The sequence below is a fragment of the Aphelocoma coerulescens genome, chromosome 2, assembly GCF_041296385.1.
Source record: "Aphelocoma coerulescens isolate FSJ_1873_10779 chromosome 2, UR_Acoe_1.0, whole genome shotgun sequence".
NCBI classification, from domain to species: domain Eukaryota; kingdom Metazoa; phylum Chordata; class Aves; order Passeriformes; family Corvidae; genus Aphelocoma; species Aphelocoma coerulescens.
Window position 1 is genome coordinate 7666160 of NC_091015.1, and position 20705 is coordinate 7686864.

The 20705-nt window shown below is 40.6% G+C and overlaps 1 protein-coding gene across 4 annotated transcripts in view; it reads right to left on the reverse strand.

Moving 5' to 3' along the window:
* The window catches only part of PAXIP1 (PAX interacting protein 1), a 32894-nt gene extending 13399 nt beyond the window's left edge, over positions 1–19495 (reverse strand). For 2 of the 4 annotated variants that reach the window (XM_069006393.1, XM_069006394.1), the window contains exons 1-10: positions 19060–19494; positions 13964–14098; positions 12060–12103; positions 9463–9526; positions 9008–9121; positions 6478–7122; positions 2973–3681; positions 2055–2149; positions 1002–1097; positions 500–637 (exon numbers count right to left, since the gene is read on the reverse strand). In XM_069006393.1, coding sequence (XP_068862494.1) covers positions 500–637; positions 1002–1097; positions 2055–2149; positions 2973–3681; positions 6478–7122; positions 9008–9121; positions 9463–9526; positions 12060–12103; positions 13964–14098; positions 19060–19149 — 2130 coding nt within the window. In that variant the 5' untranslated portion in view covers positions 19150–19494. Of the gene's footprint in view, positions 1–499; positions 638–1001; positions 1098–2054; positions 2150–2972; positions 3682–6477; positions 7123–9007; positions 9122–9462; positions 9527–12059; positions 12104–13963; positions 14099–19059 lie in introns of all 4 variants that reach the window. The other 2 variants (XM_069006396.1, XM_069006397.1) reach the window with 2 other exon arrangements.
* Between the last annotated feature and the right edge of the window lie 1210 nt (positions 19496–20705).

A 20705-nucleotide genomic window follows, 5' to 3' on the forward strand; every position in this document is an offset into this window, starting at 1 on the left:
AATGGAACTGTTACCTCCTATCCTCTGATTAGGAGCACAGGCTTTTTTTTTTTTTTTTAGGTATTTGCTAAGCATTGACTTAGAAGAAGAAAAACCCTCAAAAATCCTCTCAGAATATTGGGTTATGGTAAAGGAAGCACATACTGTTAGATGTGCTGTTGCTCTGCTGCTATAAACTGTGCAGCCCGGATTGCTGATACCTTGCTACGTGTAAGTCATGCAATCTTTGCCCCCTCAGCGTCTGAGAGAGTAACTCACAAAGGCAGGTGTTACTCCTCACTACTCTGAACTCAGGGACACTTGCAAAGCACTGAGAAACACCTAGCAGCAGCACCAGATCAACACAGCACCTTAACAGAAGCTTTTCTTCCAAGGCAAAAGAAACGTGTTTTGCTCTGAGTAAGCATTTTCTAGCTCTGTTTTAATACTGCTCATGTAAAGAAGCAAGCAGTGAAGCAAGCATTCTTTCATTCTTTCGAAGTAAGCTTTTTCTTCTTACATGCTGAGAGCATGGCTTTCCTCCTGGTGGAAATGCCACTGGAAAATGAAGGGCTCGATGAGGTGGGACCATTTTCTTCTTCTTCAAGATTGCATTCAGCCAATGTGCTGTAATACATCTCTTCCTTTCTCTTAAAGCCTAGGAATACAGACACAAACAGCTTTTAAAACCCAAAATACATGTTTATATTATTTTATTTATATTTTAATTATATTATTTTAATTATTTTTTTAACTTTGCCTACAAATCAAAGCTTAGATTTTAATTGTTTTTTTTACTTTTTAGACTCCTCCTTCTCATAGCATCTTCCTTAGTGCTCTCTGGAACAAGTCTACTACATGCACTATGAAAGTTCGTACCCCAAAAAAACCACAAATCATAAAATACCACATAATAAGAAACTTTGTATTTTCTATCTAAGCATGAAGTACACAATGCAAAGCCGTGCCTTTCCAGTGATAAAATGAAAGCATGTACCAGTACAGGTTCCCAGCTGGCTTACCTGAGCATACATGTTACTGACTTGGCTTTCACAGAGAAGGTGAGTACATCTGCTTGTGAGGGTAGGGTCCACTGTCCCACCATGTGCTTGGATGATCTGGCAAGAGAGCAAACCCAGAACTTCTAGTATGTAACAGTTTTTATATTACATTAAGAAACAAAAAAAATCTGAAATGAAGTCCACCCTTTAGGACACTGCCACCATTAGCATCGCTTCACTGAAGAGTTACCCCCCAAAACCAGGTTTGTTATCTAGCTTAAGAACAATTTTGAAAACAAAAACCAAAATTAAATATGGAGCTTTTCATTGAACAAAAAGTCTATTCTTTAGAATAAATGGGAAAAAAACAAAATAAAGATATAGAAATAAAAATAACCCTTCTCATGTTTTATATTTTTTGTAGTATAACTATTAAACAATTTTTCATGAACTATTCAATTCTATCTCAGCAATAAACACAAGTGCTGTTAAAAATGTCAACAGCTTACTTGATTATGCAAAATTGTAGGGAAAATTCAACTATAAAATCCATCAGAAGTTTCTGAAGAACATCAAAGTCCTCTTATTTAGGAAAGGATACAATCAGATTTCTCTGAAAAATAGAAGTTGGCAAAAAAAATAGAAACACTCTATTCTTCAATCTTATTCACTCAGGTGGATACCTCACAGGCTACTAAATGCCAAAATTATACCCAAAAAAGAATGCTTTTATACAATCAAGTTAAAGATAGACAGCGATGCTTTATTACATTTGCTGTACTACAGCTGCCTGATTAAAAGTATAAATAACTGGAAAATAGTTAAGGCTGCAACTTATTTAGCTCATGTTCTGACTGAACATTTAATTCAACCAGGCTGCACAACTTAAGTATTTTTATTACTTTTTCTGGTCAGCAGCAGTTGAATAATTTCTTTTAGGTTGTAACAGAAGAATCACACAAAAGGATGCCCACAGAAAAGTGAACAGTGCTGAAGCACTTCCAATGTTTTCTTTTAGAATGTAGGGACTATGAAATCATGTTACAGTTTTTTAGAAATACAGCAGAATCTTACCCGTTTCCAGGTCGCTAAGAGCTGCTTGTCAGACATCTGTTCTGGGTAATCAGCAATTGCAAAGACACAGCCCAGTAGGAAATACTCTTCTGGAACTGAAATAGTTTGGCACATAAAGAACAAACAAATACTTAAATGTCTGAAGAGTTCATCTCAGAACACACTTGCTACACTGACCTCTTTCCTATTACCAGGTTATAAACTTCCTAAATGTACTTCCTTGGAAAAAGTAGGATCCAAAATTTCAAAGCTGAAAGCCTTTAAGGCACAGCTCAGCCCAGAGTTTGATTTTGTTACGGGCAGTTTTTTTTCCTGGATGAAGAGGGGCTAAAGGGACAAAAGGAAGGGTCACCAAAAGGAACACATAATACAACTTCCTCTTCTACAAAGATCAGCTATGAATAGCCAAAACAATCAAAAAGCTTTCAGTTCTACTAGTACGGACACAATTCAAAGCAAGGACAACTTTCTGATATCTTCATTAATTTACTAGTATTTCCAAAGTTGTAGCTGTCCTTCCTGTTCTTACACTGTTTGAAAGCTTCCCCCTCCCCCTCTTCCAAAGAAAAAAAAATTTAAAACAATTATGCTATGTATTTACTGTATTTATGTATTAGGTTAAATATTTACTATTTAAAACAATTATGCTATGTTCTGAATGTATAGGTTGTGTACTTGTGGTATCAAGTGTGTATTTGAAAAGAGAATGTTCTCAGCTCTCTCATGTTTTTCAGATTGCTGGATCATCCTTTGTTATTATTTAAGCATTTGCCTTAAAAATCAGTAAAACCAGTTCTGAGCCAGGAGTGGCATTTCTTACAATCCCATCCTGTAAACACACCATTACTTTTTGATATTCTACCCCATGTCATGCCATTAGCTACTTCTTTCCCCGGATCAGAAGGAATAATTACTAACTCTCCACTGCTGGATCATGCCCAAAAAGCGGCTGCTGCTGCAGTTGCTGCTGTTGCTGCTGGTGGTGTTGTGGCTGCTGGGCTGCAACTGGAAGCTGTAGTGCTTGAGGTGTCTGAGTTAAGTGCTGCGCTGCCTGATTCTGCATTTGCTGCTGCTGATGCTGTTGGTGCAGTCGCTGTAAGTGCTGCTGCTGCAGTTGCTGCTGCTGATGTTGCAGCTGTTGTTGTTGCAGCTGTTGCTGCTGCAGGTTCTGCTGCTGCAGCTGTTGCAGCTGCTGCTGTTGCTGCTGCAGCTGTTGCAGCTGCTGTTGCAACACATGCTGCTGCTGGAACTGGAGCGGCTGCGGAGGGCGGTGCAGCTGCTGCTGCGCATGGAGCGGCTGCTGCGGGAACTGGAGCTGCTGCTGGGAGAACTGGTGCTGCTGATGGACTTGCTGCTGCTGCTGCTGGGGAAACTGGTGAGGCTGCTGCTGTTGGAAAGACTGCTGGGAGATCTGGGGTTGTTGCTGCTGGAGCTGCATAAGTTGCTGAGGTTGAAGGTGTAAAAGAGGATGGTGCTGTTGCTGCTGTGCTTGATGTGACTGCTGCAATAAATGTGTCTCTGGTGTTAGTTTCACTTGACTAAACAGCACCACATTTGGATGTCCCTGTTGGCTATGATTTACTTGTTGTTCTAAACTTTTTGTAGGTGCTGAAAGTGATTGTAATATCTAGAAAACAAAGATTATTTTTGTGACCTTTTGGTTGTAATTTGGTTTTAAAAAAATTTAAAGAACTACTGGGAAAATACAATTCCTAGAAGTAAAGAACCCTATGCCTAAATACCTTGTGAGCTAAACAAAAATCTTTAACTGCTTAATAGCAAAATGAAAAGACAGGACTTACACAAAGAGATGTGTGGAGCTGCATGTGGCTCCTAATAAACGGCAATGCACATTGTAGTAGAATTTAAGATTAAAGCCCATCCCTGTATGATTAATCATTTCTCCAACAGCATTATGACTATTAACACTATATTAATAATTACATCGATCAACTGCAATATTAATTTTAAAATCCCATTGGCCCATTAAATTCAGAGCTTAGTTCTATAGTCTTATTTTCACTTAAAAATTGCTAATGATGCCTTCATTCATTAGTGCTGTTTGAAATACGGGAATCTTGTTCTCTTTTGAACCAATTCAGGAATATATAGCTTGTTTTTTAATCTCAATTCCACAAAACAAAGAAAAACATTGATCTGCTGAGCACTAAGGGTTTCTTGGGAAAAAAAACCAAAACAACCTAACCTCCCTACTTAAGAATACTAGATTTTAGGTTTATATAGAGTGCCGAAGTAATCTGGAATTTAATTTTATTTTTAGAAGTGTAACTCACTGTTAAGAGAAAAATCATTTTACACTAAGCAGACACAAGTTAGGAAGTGAATTTTTAAGCATCAGAAAAGGGAAAATTAGGCAAAGTTCTAATAGATTAGGACAAGATCTACATATTTATGAAAATATTTTAATATAAACTACGTATTAGAAATGAGAAGGAGCAATAGGAAATTCTAGACTTGCCATTCATAAAGTCTTTTAAACATGACATCAGCTTTGATGAATCCTGCAAAGCTTTTTCCTTCACCCTCACTACTTCAACACACACAGTGTCACCTTCAATGATGTGCATGTGTGAGAGAGGAACCAAAGCCCACCACTAGAGCACAAAGCCAATTAACTGTATCCTCTCAACCAGACATCCATCAACTCTCCATCAGAGGTGGCTCAAGTGTTTTCACAATGCACATCAAAACATCTCAGGTGTCATCTAAATAATTCTGATGTGGCTGGTATCGCACACGTGCAACCATGATTATCAATGCATCACGATTATCCATCACTCATGTCTCAGCAGCACCACAGCAGAAACACTCAACAGCTAAAAATAACACACACAAAAATGTTTCTGGGGTTCCGTATGAGGAGCTACTCTCCACAACAAGTACCAAAAGCCAAAATTACAGAAGCTTCAGGACATGTATTTCAAAATAAAGGGATAAAACTTTCTAAAGTATTCTACGTCGATATTCAGAAAGTAACAGTGTATCTGCAAACACCTGATGATGACAGATCTTGCCACTCAGCAGAAATCTGAAGTTCAAACCCAACACTAACTTGCCAACAACGTTCACCAAGACTTGCACTCATCATTCCGGGCACAAAGTAAAAGAGAAGTTATAGAGAGAAAAGCAGTACTGGTATTCCTCCCTCTAGGAAGCAGATTCACAATTCTAAGATGCAAAGCCTTTCTGCCCATGCTGGAGCTGGCACAGCACCCTGAGACAGTACCTGGTACAGCCCTCGGACACCACAGCCCAGCCCCTACTCCAGCAGACTTTGGGTGAACAGAGACAAGCCAAAGCACACGACCACCAAGTGCCCTGTAGCTCTGCAAATACTACTGACAGAGAAATACTTCCACAGGGACACCACTGATGTGTATTTGACAGCACAGTGACTGGGCTGGAGACCATGTGGTGGCCAACTTACCCATGCTGGCCAACCAAGCAAAAGGTTGGCAGTTCTGCTCAGGCCTTGCCCAGAAGTCTCAGCCCTCAAACACTGATAAGGCACTGAGAAGAGGAATCTAAGACTCAGATTTAAAATAAAGCCTGTATTTCCATTCCATATTTAGATGTCACATGAATAGCACAGAACCAACACTTCTGAGTGACACCACATTCTGTGTTTAAGTACTGGCTGGAAGTCTCTATACTATTCAGGTACCTTCCAGAGTTTTACCATCAGATGAACATCCAAAGAAAGGCACCGATGCAATTATTTACATAAAAGATATGTCTAACATTTACCAATAGGTTCTCATGCTCCCTTCCCACAAACATCTAAGAATTTCAATGCTGCAGATGCAGCATGCTCACTTGCTTTTTATCTTCTTGTAGAAATACATTCAACACAAGAACTGCAATTATTTCAACTACACAAGTGGCATTAGAAAGTGTAAGTTTGGACTTCTCCATAATAATGTGTATACTATATAACAGCCTAGTGATGCCCAGCAGAACAATGCAGTATAGAACTGAACCTACTGTGGGAACAATCGATTTCACAGTTTTATGTGTTTATAGCAAAAATAATTCCTTGCCCTGTCTGAGAAGCTTGAAGGATAGGAAATCAGGTTTCCTGAACTAGCAAAATAATTCTAAATTAATGCTTTTTTCCCCTCTCTTACCAAGAAGTCCTTACTGAAAATCTAAACCATGCTATAGTTATACATAGCTTTACTCTTCTAAACATTTTTTCTAAATGCATTCTTACTTCTGTGAACCTGCTAGAAATTAAGTTACTTATTATGGGTAAAATATGAATTTGGCCACAATTCTAAGTAACAAGAGGACGTTTTAACTTTGGGTATTTTAAGAACAGTAAAAGGAAACTGAAGTTCTTGGACACGATAGTTCTTAAGAAAAAGTCCAATAGCTTATAAATTAAAAATCCAACACTTACATGTGCTACATTTGATGGTCTATTAATCTGCTGAATATCAGCACTATTAGTAATATTCCTTAACGTCCGCACGGTTGGACTCCACGTGGCCATCACTTCCTGGCGGTCAGAACTTTGGGCACCTTGTACTGAAGCCATGAGGTTGCCTCTCATATCAGGAGGCAAAATGTTACCTGGCACTGGTGGGACATTGGCACACAAATTAATCAACCCGGAGTCTTTCCCTTGAGGCAACCTACGCTTTGCTGCAGATGCCTGTGGGACTTCAGCTGGTGTCCAATTCAAATTCCTTTCTTGCTTTTCTGGAGAGGAATCGGAAGAATCATCGAACATCAGTTCCCCTTTTGCCTTATCAGCAGTAGTAGATTTTGGTGAAAAAGCTTGATCACCCAAAGGAGATCCTTCTCGAGAAGATGCTGGGCTTGATAATTTTTCATCAGTACTAGCCTCATTTTGTGAATCTTGTTCTTCATTTTCTGCTTCTTCCTCCTCTTCCTCCTCCTCCTCTTCTTCCTCCTCGTATATGATTAAACGAGGATGATAAGGAGTCTCTTCTTTTTTACTCTTATCAGCTATAGAATCCAGTACCCAGTCTGGGGTCACAATTTTAATGCTGTCCCGTTTATAAGCACATTCATATTTTTCCTGGGGGGGGAAAAAAATTATTTAAAGACAAAAAAATTGCAGATAAGCTCTTTGAGATCAGGGCTAGAGCATGGAGAGGGAGATCACAAGAGGCTGTCCAATACCAGAGTGATCTTGCCCAGATCCAACAGGACACACTCCACACTACTGTGCAGAACCACAAGTTCCAAGATTAAAACAAAAAACCCCAGATTCTCCACATATACAATATTAAGGACTCAGAGACACAACTGCAGAAGACGAATGTTTTCACTTGCAAAATTCTTCTCTAACCCAATCACCAAGATTGCAACCCAGCAGCAAGGAACATCACAGTCAGTACTAAAATGCAGGTGATTTTAGGTGGACATTAAGGAAAGTCTAAATACAGTTTATGTTTTGTCCCCTATAAAAAAAATAAAAGTAAAAAACTCCAGCCCCACTATGGAAAAGCATTTGGGGAAAAAGTCAGAATTTCATAATAAAGCAGAGACAAATTTTTAATAGGTGAACACTAAAAAAAAAGCATTTCAGCAGGAATACAGCTTAAATCTGAAAGCTTCACCATTTCCTTTACTAATAAATAGAGTAGACACAGAATCTATTAGAATCTAAATAGTGTTCTATTTGTTGGAATATCCTCTTTGATGGAAACCCCTCACATACATCAAAACAGTACAGAAAAAAAACTTTCTTTCAAAAATTTGAAACTTATTTCAGTATCTAATATTTAAAAGTGATTGAGCTGGTATTTTCTTTTATGTCAAACAACATAAATTAACAACAAGCACATTCAGAGTGATTCTCTGGAGTTATTTCCTACAATGAAACTGTCATTCATACATAATAAAAGATTGGAGATGAAACCAAGTTTCTTTACCGACACGAGTTTTTATTCTTTCTTTCTGGTGAGAATTATTAACAATCTTGTTTTATCATCCTGTGTCTAGTCAGAACAATCAAGTAAGGTTTCCTAGTGACAGAATTGTTCTCGTTACAAACTGCTGCAGTTTCCCCTGTAGTGAATCAGAGCAGCAGGACTGGAAGCAAAAAGTAATCATCCCATAAAATTGTTCCCATTCAATGACTATGTGCATTAAAATATTTGTGCCCTACAGACAGGAAATGCTAATACCTTGTTAAGTTTCTTGACTGGCAAGCTAAAGACAATATCCTTTGTTCTAAAAAGCTTATTATTTAAGCTTTTAAGTAAGTTATTAAAGTTATGATTCTTAATGTATTTCATTGTCTCTTACAAACAAAATTCTAGGTAATAAAGCTTTATCCAAGCATTATATTTTATTGTGATGAAAGGGACAAGAATGGTGCTCGACACCCTTCTAAATAGTCCACAGAAGAAAGATCAAGCACTTAATAAAAAGTCAAAATCAACACACACACATATTCACCAAAAAGAACCCAGCCCTACAAAGGTTCCTATATTTTAAAGAAGGAAAAGCATTCATCTCCCATAGCCACACCTTCTCTTCTCCCAATGCCAGCCCATGTTTTATTCTTTCATTTTTCAATTTTGTCCTTCATTTTTCTTCACTGATTCTGTGCCTGTGGATTTATAAATCACAATCACTAATGACTGTGACATATCAAAATTGGGCTAAGACAAACAAGAAAAATAATAAAATTCTTTATTCAAACAGGAATTCAAATACCAGTGTGAAACTGGACATCTTTTGAATTAATCAGGCTTAAAGCCATGCAGAAAATAACTACAAACTTGTCGAAGTCACCCCAAGACAAAACCGAATAGCTGCAATGCGTAATTTTGCTGATTTTAGTTGTTAATGAACAGTCTTAAGAATTCTAACTTCAGGGAGATGGAAAATTTTTGACTATTTGAAACCAAATGAGAACTACAAGAAGAATTGTGTATGTAATAAACTCTTACCCCCTTTGGCTCAGGCACAATCAAATGAGTACACTTCTTATTGAGGCTCAGCTGGCAATTCCCTCCATAAAAAGTAATCAAAGCCCACAGCGTACTTCGGTCTTCAGATGAAACCTAAAAGGAAGGTAGAAAAGCCTTTCAGTTCTGTGCACCCAGCTGTCTACAGCTGGAAGAATGTTAGTAATCCACAACATACCATTTACAAGGCTGGCTAATGTATTACCTATCGCTTTTAAATACCAAATTAGCATGAAAGTTAGAGAGAAAAAAGGATGACAAAGACACAAAACAAGAAAAACCACTGAAGAGTAATTTTTAACCTGCACAGAGACAGAGAAAACAAAGAGAAAAAAAAGTCATAGTACAACAGAAGAACTGGTATCTCGCCTTAAAAAAGCAAAACATCACACATGTAATGCACACTGGAGTAGACTGAAATATGGTTCACTTCTTACCTGAGAGAGACAAGCAGTGACTCCAAAAAAGATCTGACATGATTCTGGAGAAAAGCCATTTACACTGGAAAGTAGGTGTCAAGGATGCAAAATAATTAGATGAAAGTTTCCTGAGTGACATTAGAAGGAAATTAACTTCTCAGATAATACCAAGTACTTGACCATTCAAAAACTTTAATCTTTGAAAGCACATTTGCTGTTTGCAACTGAAGTTGTATGCAGCAAGAAAAAACCTGATGTACAACTGAATCAGGACATCTGTAACATTATGATCAATTTTGGTAACACTCTAAACCAGAACTGACCTGGGAAAGACAGACGGACCACTGGACTTCTGCAACTTCCCTCCCTTTTCCACACTTTCATATGCTCTTATGTTTAAGATCCCTGCCCATTCGTCAGAAAAAAAACCACTACAGAGACAGGTGTACATTGTGTCACAAGTAGACAGAGATTTTTTAAATGAAACAAAATTATTTTCCCTGTGATGCTGACAGATACACCAGCAACACTCAAGTTCTGAGGCCCAGAAGAGACAGCACACAGCAAGCTGATGACGAAGCCCAGAGCAATTTAAAACTTAAGAATAAATTACTGCCATTACCAAGAATATCTCAAGGAGTTCAAGCCTGATGAACATCCTAAATCGTTCTCCATTTCATCCAAGGTAGAAATTCAGTACTGGATCTTTCCGACGTCTACATGTGTCTACTCCCTGCCTGAGTACCTACTGCGAGCACATAAAACAGAAACAGTAGGTATTTAACTTTTAAGAGGTTGATCAGTTTACCTGGAGCTTGCACTCTCTAAAGAACAGGAATGAAACAGACTCTCTTAAAACACAAGTAGCATAACAATAAAACAAAAGAGGGAATACAGCAAAACTCACTTTTTTTCCTGCCAGCAACAAAACTCCAGAAGTGCTCTTTTATCTGTACAAGACCATGGAAAAATACACCCTCCTCATTCTTGCTTTTGCTGTGAAAGAAACTGCCAGCCCTCTTTGTGGTATTATAGCCAAGGTTTTCACACATGAAACTCTTTTTCCTTCTTCACTAAGTCTGCTTCCAGCTTCATTTTTCTGCTACTTCCCTTCCACTGCAGGTTAGTCAGAATTTGCAAATATCAGTGGCAGGGCACAGGAGAACACTCTGCCTTCCTAAGTTCTCCCTGATGAAAACAACTTCCACTAAGAAACAGACAAAATTACTGTGCTTTTACATTGTATTAAATCTTTCTATATTAAACTTTACTTCTAGCAACTGAGAGGCAAATGCCCATCAAATAAGCACCAGAACTGGTAAGACAACATAAAATCCTTAAGGCTCTTATTAGATCCATATGTCTAACTGACACGAGATGTTTCTAGGACTTGGTTCTCCAGAAATTCAATGACCACTTCGAGTATTACCAAATTAAAACATAAACAAAAGACAAAACCACACAATCTCAAACTTCTGCCTAAACTGTGTCCAAAAGCTATCAACTGGAAAAATGAAGCTATTCCTATTAACAACTGTATTTTTTTCATTATGGCAGTACCTAAATCCCTAACGAAAGGCCAGATGTCACTGCACTAGAAGTCATAAAGAGACTGAAACAGGATAAAACAAAGTTAAGACTTAACAACCCATTTTAGTGAGCGCAATAAGACTCAGAGTAAAACCTAAACGCACCATGCTCTAAGGACATGAAGTGCTAGAAAGTCAAAGGTCCAAGGACATATTTATTGCTGACAGGTGTACAAAACTTCCTTCTTCCATGAAACTGAAGAACAAGACCCTACTGAGACCTGGTCTTTTCATTTGGCCATTCCAAAGTTCCCACAATAAAGACTTCCTGAGCAATAGCCATTGAGGGCTACATTCCCACATTTATTGCTACAATTTAGTTATGGACTGCATCACTCTGCTGTTTCATGTTTATTTCTCTTCTGGGTATCCAATAACATCAGCTCTTACGAGTACCCTTTTAAAAAACCCTGGTTGCAGATGGAAGACAAATATTTTAATAGTGCAACTTCTTCATGTGAAAGAACGTCAATAATGAAATGTTAGGTTACTTAAACCTGAAAATGTAGATAATTCCAAGGGTTTTTCTTGTGAACACTCCTCATGGACCCAAAGAAGTTTAGAGACGTGTGACATAAGCAACTAAACACTCTCATCCTGATGATCAAAGGACAATAAACACATTTATTATGTCCAGACAAAAATGACCAAGATCACTAGCCTAGACCACACCACAGAAACACAGTGCGATGCAAAGGCACGCACCTTAAACTACTGGGTATAAAACAGGAATTCTGAATCCCTGAAGCACATTAAGGCCTGAATTCCTAATATAAACACCTGGATTCTTGCACCTACCACCTCTTGTTTTCCATTTCATAACAGTTGTCTTCTAAGTGCCTGTGAAACACAAAATAGGCAAAGGGACAGGAAAACTGAAGACAAAGAAGCTCCAAGCACAATGCAATCTTGGCAGGCAGAACACTTGCAATCATTTTAGAAGTTTAAGCAGTACCTATTTGAAACAGTCTTGAATCCTTCAATGGTATCCATGATTTCTACGGATTTTTGAACTTAAAAGGATACGGCAGAAGAGCTCCACAGCGAACAGACAAGATCACCCAGGAAGGCTGAAGAAAACAAAACCCACAAGACATTAAAAACCTTGGTCTACATGAATTACCTTCCAAGTTCATGCTATAGCTAGTTTTAATATATGTTTTCCAGATTTGGAAGTCTAAGTGTTTCACAGACACTGCACCTAGTCTACAAAAAAGACTTCATTTATTTGCAAGCGTTCGCATAAAGACAGCTCAAAGGTTGTGCAGCAACCCCCTTCTCCCATGCCATTTACAGCATTTATTCATCCTCTCCCTTTTTGCAGTTCTCCTTGCTTGTAAGAAAAAATAATTCAGATAATCCCACCCTACACGCATCACCAAGGAGTGAAGAACCCTAACCTTATACAGAATGAGTTTTCTAAAGACAGAACAGTGCTGGCTGCTGAGCAGTGATGGCCTCTACCTGACAGTATTCTGGGACAGAAGGGCTCAAAGGGACACAGGGAGGTGGCAGCAAATGAAGGAGATGTAGGACACTGGTCCCAATGCAACAGAATAAGGAAGAATGGGCAAAGAGTAACATCACATTCAGTATAAAATTACTTTCCCTCAAAGACAAGCAAAAGAGTATATTGTGGCAACTGTGTTTATGGCATCCCAGTTCTTGTTATTCTCTTTCCCTTACAAGGAATAATACAAAAAATAGCTAAAAACATTTAACTTCTAACTCCCCGATCCTCAGGGGAAAAAAAAAAAAAAGGTATTTTCCTTTCTTAAGTTTTTATCTTCCTTTTTCCCTCTAACCAGCTACTTTTGCCTCTGACTTCCAGTCCCTTAATACTTAGTCTGATCTTCTTGATTACAGATCATGCTGTGATGTTTTCAGGTCAAACTAAGTGACATTAGTGAAAGATCTGCTCTCATCTGGCAAATGAGATGGCAGTTATGAAGCAAATTAAATTATCTGAGTGGCATTAGAAAGCAGGAACTGCTCTCTATGACATTGATGTCCCTCCTTCTCATGAAAATGGCAGCAGTTTCCTTGTTTATGAAGTTAAAATTACACCAAAAAAGCACTTTAGAAAAAGGAACTAAAAATTAACCAGCATACCCATTAAAACCATAAGGGTCCCTAGCCAAGCACCTTTCATTTCTTAGAATTAATTCACAGTTCTACACCATCAGGTGAACTCTCATGACAAAACCTATCAAAATTCTCTACTGTCACCTGTACCCATATGGAAAAAACAACCAAAAATCATGTACCCAAAGGTATCAGCACTGAAATTCTAGTGTTACTTCTTCTAATCTCTATCATGACTTACAAAGTGAAAAGTTCACATTTGCAAAGACGAAGCCCATAATTTTTCACTGAAAAAATACCCCACTATTGCAAGGTAGTAACAAAATACTTCTTTTTCAGTGTAAGAAAGTATAATTCCAGTGTAAGAAAGAAAAAAGAAGACTAAAAAACCCCTTAAAAAACTAAAATAAAGAGGAAAAAAACCCTAATTTTCTACAAGTTCCTATAATCCGTAATTAGCATAGTACACATATGCAGAATCAACAAAATAACTTTGCACCTTGCCAATTATATATGTGTTTAAAAACACCCCTCAGTAATCTACTACTTACTCTAAATTAAAGTTTTCTGTTGCCAGAAGCTTGTAAGAACCTTCCCATCAGAAATATTTCTAAAGTAGAGCTAGCAGGACATCATCTCACAGATGATAGATACAACAGAGCAACAACAGAAAGGTGAGAACAGAACTGTAATAGAAGTCAAGTGAGGATAAAAGTTTGTGTAACAAGAAGGTAAGATTTTTAAAGACATGTTTTACTTGGTCATCATCCAAAGATGAATATTTTGTTACAATGAAATATCTATGTCAGTACTTTGACAATATCATGGATGGATGAGTCACTCACTTTTACCACAGGGAGATCAAAAACTTCTCGAGATTCTCCAACTTCTGGATTGTCCCCATCTTCTGAAATAATATGTGAGGCCAGTGCATTGTAAGAAACTTCCTTTGCTTTCCCAGCTTTCAGAAGTTGGATAACCTAAAGCCAAAGGAGAACAGGGAAAAGCCAACAATTTTTAGCAACTTTTATTGGAGAAAAACATTACTGCAAGAAGAAACTAACACTGGATGGATGCATTAATATGACCTTCTCTCTTGGCTGTCCTCCTGTAGGCGGCCAGCACTTTCCTGAAGTTGCCAAACATACTACATTTAAAACCTGACTGCCAAAGGTTTACATCTCTTCTATATTTTCATCATTCCATCTGAACATCTACTTTTCAAAATAACTGAGGATGGGGTAGGAGTTGGGGAAATGTTAAGGTTTTTCCAAAGTATGTATTCCTAAAAAAACATATGAAAACAAATTTCCCTCAAGCAGGGAAAGAAAGCTCTTCTAAGTGTTTGGTTTTGCATAGGGTAGCTCTGGAAGTGTTTCAATATACTTTAAAGTAGGAGGTTGAATTCTAAGGACTAAGTGATTTAGCAAAATACAGAAGAAAAAAAACCCATAAGTAGGACTCAGGCTCCCTAAATTTACCTCAAGGAGCTGGAACTGAAGTGCCTCACTCCACTGCTCTGTCCTGAGAGAATGCAAAACACCTCCCAACCGCCAAAGCACATCTCACTCCCAGTTTTGCAAGGCCCAAATAGCAGATGCTGCTTTAAGAGTTCACTGCTCTCTCAGCTCTGCTGTAGAGATCTGTATGATGACTCCAGCCCTGTGCCCCAAAAAACAAGACTTTCATTTGAACAGAGAAGGAAGGTAGTGGGGCATAGAGGGGAGGAAGAGAGAAATGTTTTAAAACATTACAATCTAGAGTTCAAAGGTTAAAAATGCCAATTAAGATCATTGTTTCATTTCCCTTTTATTATTCCAAAATAATGATTTAGAACAAAACTGGTGTGATGTTCATCTTCCAAAACATGCCAGGGACAGATGCCTATCTCTGCAAACCTGCTGGGGACATTCCCTTCAAAACAGGATGCTCTGCCCACAACAGTGAACAGCAGAGAGCAAGGCAATGCATTCATCAAACAAAACACTAATTAATTGGTCCTTAAGCAATTACTTACTACCCTGTACACTCACCAGGACAAAGAAGCACTGAAAAAGAGACTCTCCCAAAACACAGCATCAGGCTATTTTATAAAGCATTTCTGCTAAGCAGAGAAACAAAGATAGAAAAATCACCACTCACTGAGGAGGCAATTTTGGCATTTCCTGACTGAAGTACCTGACTTTAAACTCCATTTGAAAAAACAAAAATCAACTTCTTTTTTTTTCTGCAATGGATTAATATTACCAAAAGAATTACCCTAAAATAACCAAGAAAATTGATCATGAGTTTGCTGTTCTTGTCACCACAGCCAGAAACAGGAGTGAATGTTTCCATTTTGCACACCAATCCCCTAAATCATAATACACCTTCCTGTGTGAAATCCAGTTAACCATAAAGAAACACAGGATACTATCACTCCAGTGGGAGAAGCTAAATCCAAATGAAGCACTTTTGAAAACAGAAGGTACTTAAGAACAGTCTCAGCACACAAGCTCCTTGTCTCACACAGTTACAATCCCATTCAACTGCTCATTTAGGGGAAGGCTAAAAAAAGGAGTGAACGTCATGAAAACTGAGAACCCAAATCTGACAGCATCAGAAAGAAGCTATAAATAATGTGCTAAAACTATGATTTTTTTTTATATCAAAACAATGTTGCACTACAGAACTTGTGCAAAAATGTCTGCTTATACAAAAGGTTACACTGCTTTCATGTAGTAGTTTAAACACTAAAAATACAATACATAATTATTCATTTGATTATTTTATGTGTCATGAAAAAGATTCTTCCTAATTTAGCTTATGTCAACTTCAAAACTCCTCTCAGAATACAAACTTCTTCAGATTAAGTAGTGCCTGGACTGAAAAGTTGTATTGGCACAATTAAAGAACTCACTTATACTGGTATCAGCCATATATCTGTACCTAGAAAATAAAATGCTGAAAAGCCTTAATATGAACACTGTAAAAATCCTGCATTTCAGGTATTGGTTTATACCCATTCAATGAAATTTCTTTTGGTGGGGGGGGGGGGGGATAAAAATTTTATCTTGTTCTCTCCCACTAAAATCTGTGTAAAATCTGTGTTGGAAGAAACAAGAGGAATAGTTCAAAACTAAGAAGTAGCACAATGGGCATAAAAAAATAAATTAAATGAGATAACCAAAACCCAAATATCCTGTTCAAAGACCTTGACCTGCACTGCATTACTTTTCATCTCTTTCTGATGGAAATACTGATTTTAACTGGTGTTTCCAAAGCACGATGGTCTGGGTTTATATGTTTGAGGAAAGCAGGAAGAGCATTTATCAAAAGAAAAGGAGTAGCTGACATCTACTCATCAGCCTCAGTAAGGTGTGAGCAGCAAAGTGCACCCAATGGAATGGAACGGATATAAAGCTGAGAGCCAGCCTAATTCTCCATCATTTGCCAAAGAACACCTAGGCACAATTCCAGACTTTTGTTTCCCTTCCAATTTATGCTGCATGTGCTTTAATAGGCAGTGGTTTGCAGTTATTCACCTGAATAAATTACTTTTTTTTCCCTTACTCTTGGATTTGTTTTGATTAGTGTGCTCACTTGTGCTAAGGCTGTTTTAATATTTACTACAGTAACTGGTTTTCAGTGAAACCATTTGGAAATTTAAGCTGATCAAAGTGTGCTCCTCCCAAGAAGATGAAGGAGGAAACTTCTTTGCAAAAAATCAAGCTGGCATCCACTTGTATATGAAGTAGTAAAAAGCACCAAATACAGTTGTGATTTTTGTATCGGTAATGGGACAAATTTCACTCTACGAATGGTTTGGGTTTGATTTATAATTCCTGCATTCTGTCTTGGCTCAAAACACACCTAATAAATGCTCCTTGTACTCAGGTGCCCCAGGGAACCACAGAGGATGCCCACAGGAGTGGGTGTCCTGGTCTCAGCAAGGGTAAGAGCTAATGTATTCTCAGCAGCTGCTACAGTTCTGTGTTTTGGATTCAGAATGGGATAATGTTGATAACACATTGATGTTTTGGTTTTTGCTAAGTCCTGTTAACACTAAATTAAGGACTCTTTTTTTGTGTCTCATGCTCTGCCAGTGAGGAGGTACAAAAAAGGCTGGGAAAGAGCACAGCCTGGGCAGGTGACCCAAACTGGCCAAAGGGATATTCCACACCAAAGCATGTCATGCCCAGGATATAAACCAGGGGAGTTACCCAAAAAAAAGACTGATCTGGGTTCAGGAATGAAGTCTGGCATCAGTCAGCAGACGGTGAGCAATTCTATCATGTATCCCTTGCTTGGGGTTTTCTTTCTTTCCCTTTTTCTTATAATTATTATTTACTATTACATCTTACCTGGTTTTCAACCATTAAACCGTTTTTTTATCTCAACCTACAAGCTTAATTTTTGATTCTCCTCCCCATTCCACTGGGTAGGGGGTGAGAGAGCAGCTGTGTTGTGCTTAGTTGCCAGCTGGGCTTAAGCCAGTACACAGGGTTCTCCCAGGAGCTGGCCCCGAGCTGAGCCCAGCCCAGCTCCTCGCTCTGACCCAGCTCTGCCACCCAACCCAGGCCGAGGAAAATTCAATGCACTGAGTGTGGAGCAAATCAAAGCCCTATGACAATGACTCTGACTGCAAAGAAGAATAAAACTTAACATGAGAAAGAAAACCAGTTTAAGAGAATGCTTGTCTACTTGCTCTATGGGAAAGCTGCTCATTGTCCCCCTGTATCAACACACAACTAAGCACAGGCCTTTCAGGACACTACTTCTATGACAAATTATTTACAAGAGTCCTACAGGATTTTTGCACTTGTCCTCATACGCATAATAATAATAATACTGCTGCTGTAGGGTTTTTTTTGCAAGTATGGGAATTTGTTGAGTGCTAAACCACTGTCAAAAATTTTATGTCTAAAGACCTAAATTCTATATCTAAAGACCTGTCTAAAAAAGTTTTCATCTTGATCTTTAACTGTATTCATCCTAGACTGTATTTCTTTTAGCACAATAGGCATGAAAACCATCTGAATCGGCCAGTGCCTGTGTCTCCAAGTCACTTATAAGGCATACGAGGCTCAGTGAGTGCCAGGACAGGAAGCCAAAGGAATCCAACGCTGAACTAAGACCTTACTGCAGCAAATACCACAGAGGCAAAGACTTTAACTTCACTGTGAAGCATACAGTAACCTGCTTGCAGGAAGCTGCTGTCCTAAAGCTCGGTACGGTGTACTTCGAGCACCTGTCTAATTGGACACACCGCAGAAACTTTGTTTCAACCACCTTTGCCCACCACGGGTGTTATTCACTGCAAGGCCACCTGCATTACCCAGGGCGCTGCCCCAGGGCACGGCGGGAGGGCTGGGCGGCCCTTGGCCTAAACCACACCAGCACCACACCGGGCGGTCCCGGGGCGGTACCAGGGCCGTGCCAAGGCGGGAAGGTCTTGTGTGGGAGGGAAGAGCCAGTCCGGCCCCCCATGACGAACCTTCCCCATGGCCTGTCCCTGTATCTCCGTACGGAACCGGGCACAAGGGAGGGGCCGGGCCTGCGGAGCGCTCGGGTCGGAGGAGCGGCGGCCGCTGCCCCCACTGCCCGCCCGGCCCGGCCCGGCACAGGAAGTCCCTCCGCCCGCTCCTCCTCCGCTCAGGCGGCTCCGGCGGGGCCTGCGCGGCGGGGCCGCGGCTCCCATGGCGGCGGCGGCGGCGCTTCCCGCGGGCACGGCGGGGATCGGGACCGGGATCTGGACCGGCCGTTTCCCCTCCCCCCCCGCCATCCCTCACGGTCCCTCAGGCGCGCGCGGTCCCCCCCCACTCCCGCCCTTTCCCCGTGAGACGGCGCGAGCCTCGAGCCCGCGCGTGGCAGCCGGACGATTCCACAGTGCCCCCCCCCGCATCGGGAGGGGGGGAGACGAAGGGGAAGGCGGGAATGATCTGAAGGGATGACCCGGTACCTTGGGGTCGATGTCTCCCACCACGAAGAACTTGACGTCTTTGAACATCTCCTCCGGGACTTTCAGCTCCTCCTCGTCGTCGGCCAACATGGTCCCGGCCGGCAGCAGCGGGCGCTCCCCCCCTGCTCGCTATTCCCCCGCGCTCACTGTGGAAAAGCCGCCGGGGCCCGGGTCTCTCCCGTCCCCCTCCCCCCGCAGAGCCGCCGAACCGCGCGAGCAAGGCGCGCGCTGCGGGACACACCATCCCCCGCCGGGACGTAGGGGGGGTGGAAGGGGGAGGGGAGAGCCGCACCGACAGAGCGGCTTCCCCCGCCCGATCAGCCACCACCGCTGCTGCAGGGCCGCGCCTGGTTCTGATCCACAGGCGCTATCCCTGGTCCTTCCTCTCTCTCCGAACCGGACCGGCAGACAGCATCCGGGTCCGGAGCTCCCCCCGCGCGGGATGCAATGGACTCGCCCCGAACGACAGAGGCGGGCAGCGGGGCTACCCGGCCCCGCCCATTGGCGAGGGGGGAGGGAAGGCAACCGCCTCCGGCCCCGCCCCCCAGGGCGCCCAAGCCCCGCCCCCGGCCCGGCCCCGCCCCGGCCCGGCCCCGCCCCTCGGTGCCGCTGTGGGGGGACGCGGGCGATGGCGGCGGGGCCCTGAGGCGGCACCGCCCGCCAATGGTTTTGGGGTGTATTCCAAGATCCAGCTCATCAGTGACTGACTACTGACGTACTGACTACTCCCGAAATCAGCGCATACATCCACTTAGGTTGGAAAAGCCCTATCAGGTCATCGAATCCCACCGAAATAAGGCATTTTTCCCTCAGAAACTGCAAAGCATCCTTCTACATTGATAATGAACCATTCCCACCTAGAGGGGGATGTATCTTACCTAACTATTTTAGATAACAGAAAACAGAAATCATCACTTTATACAAGTTATGGTCAACAGAAAGAAACAAGCACTTTCAGAGCCTGATTCATGTTGTATATTTTAAACAACGCTGCATTGCCAGGGGTGTTTAAAATATAAATACTACAAAATATCATTGTATCTATATAATGAACACTCTGCTTTCCAAAGGAGTTCTGGACCCCCTCATAATACTTTGATGTGGACAATGTTTCCCTCCCATACTCAGAGCATTTTTAAGAGATGGCATCGTAAGACTTACTGAAATAAAAATACAGGGCACCTACTGTTTCTGTCCTACCTGCAAGGCCTGTCTCACTTTTCCAGGAGAAAACTGTATTTTTTTTACCTATGTTATTCTTGAAACAATGGTAGAAACTATAAATAGGTGTACAAGTCATTTATTTACTTTTACTGGATAAAATTTTACTGGATAAAGGCTTCACCTGTCTTTCTCCAGGTCTCCTGGATCTCCACATGACATCTTCCCCTTTTTTACTCCAACTATACAATATCCAACCTATCACCTGTTCTTTTTCCACTCCAGAAGGAAATCTTACCCTTTAGTTGAAGGTTTTATTGTTTTGCCCACCCTCCCAATGAAATTTACTTTTTATAGTGAAAATCAAACTAAAAAGTCCTTAAGCTTTTATATGGTACACTTTTTTTATTGTAGGGCAGGAAAAAGGTAGAAATAACCCTCTGCTTTTAAATCCATTTATACCTTTCTTTCAACAATTCATATTC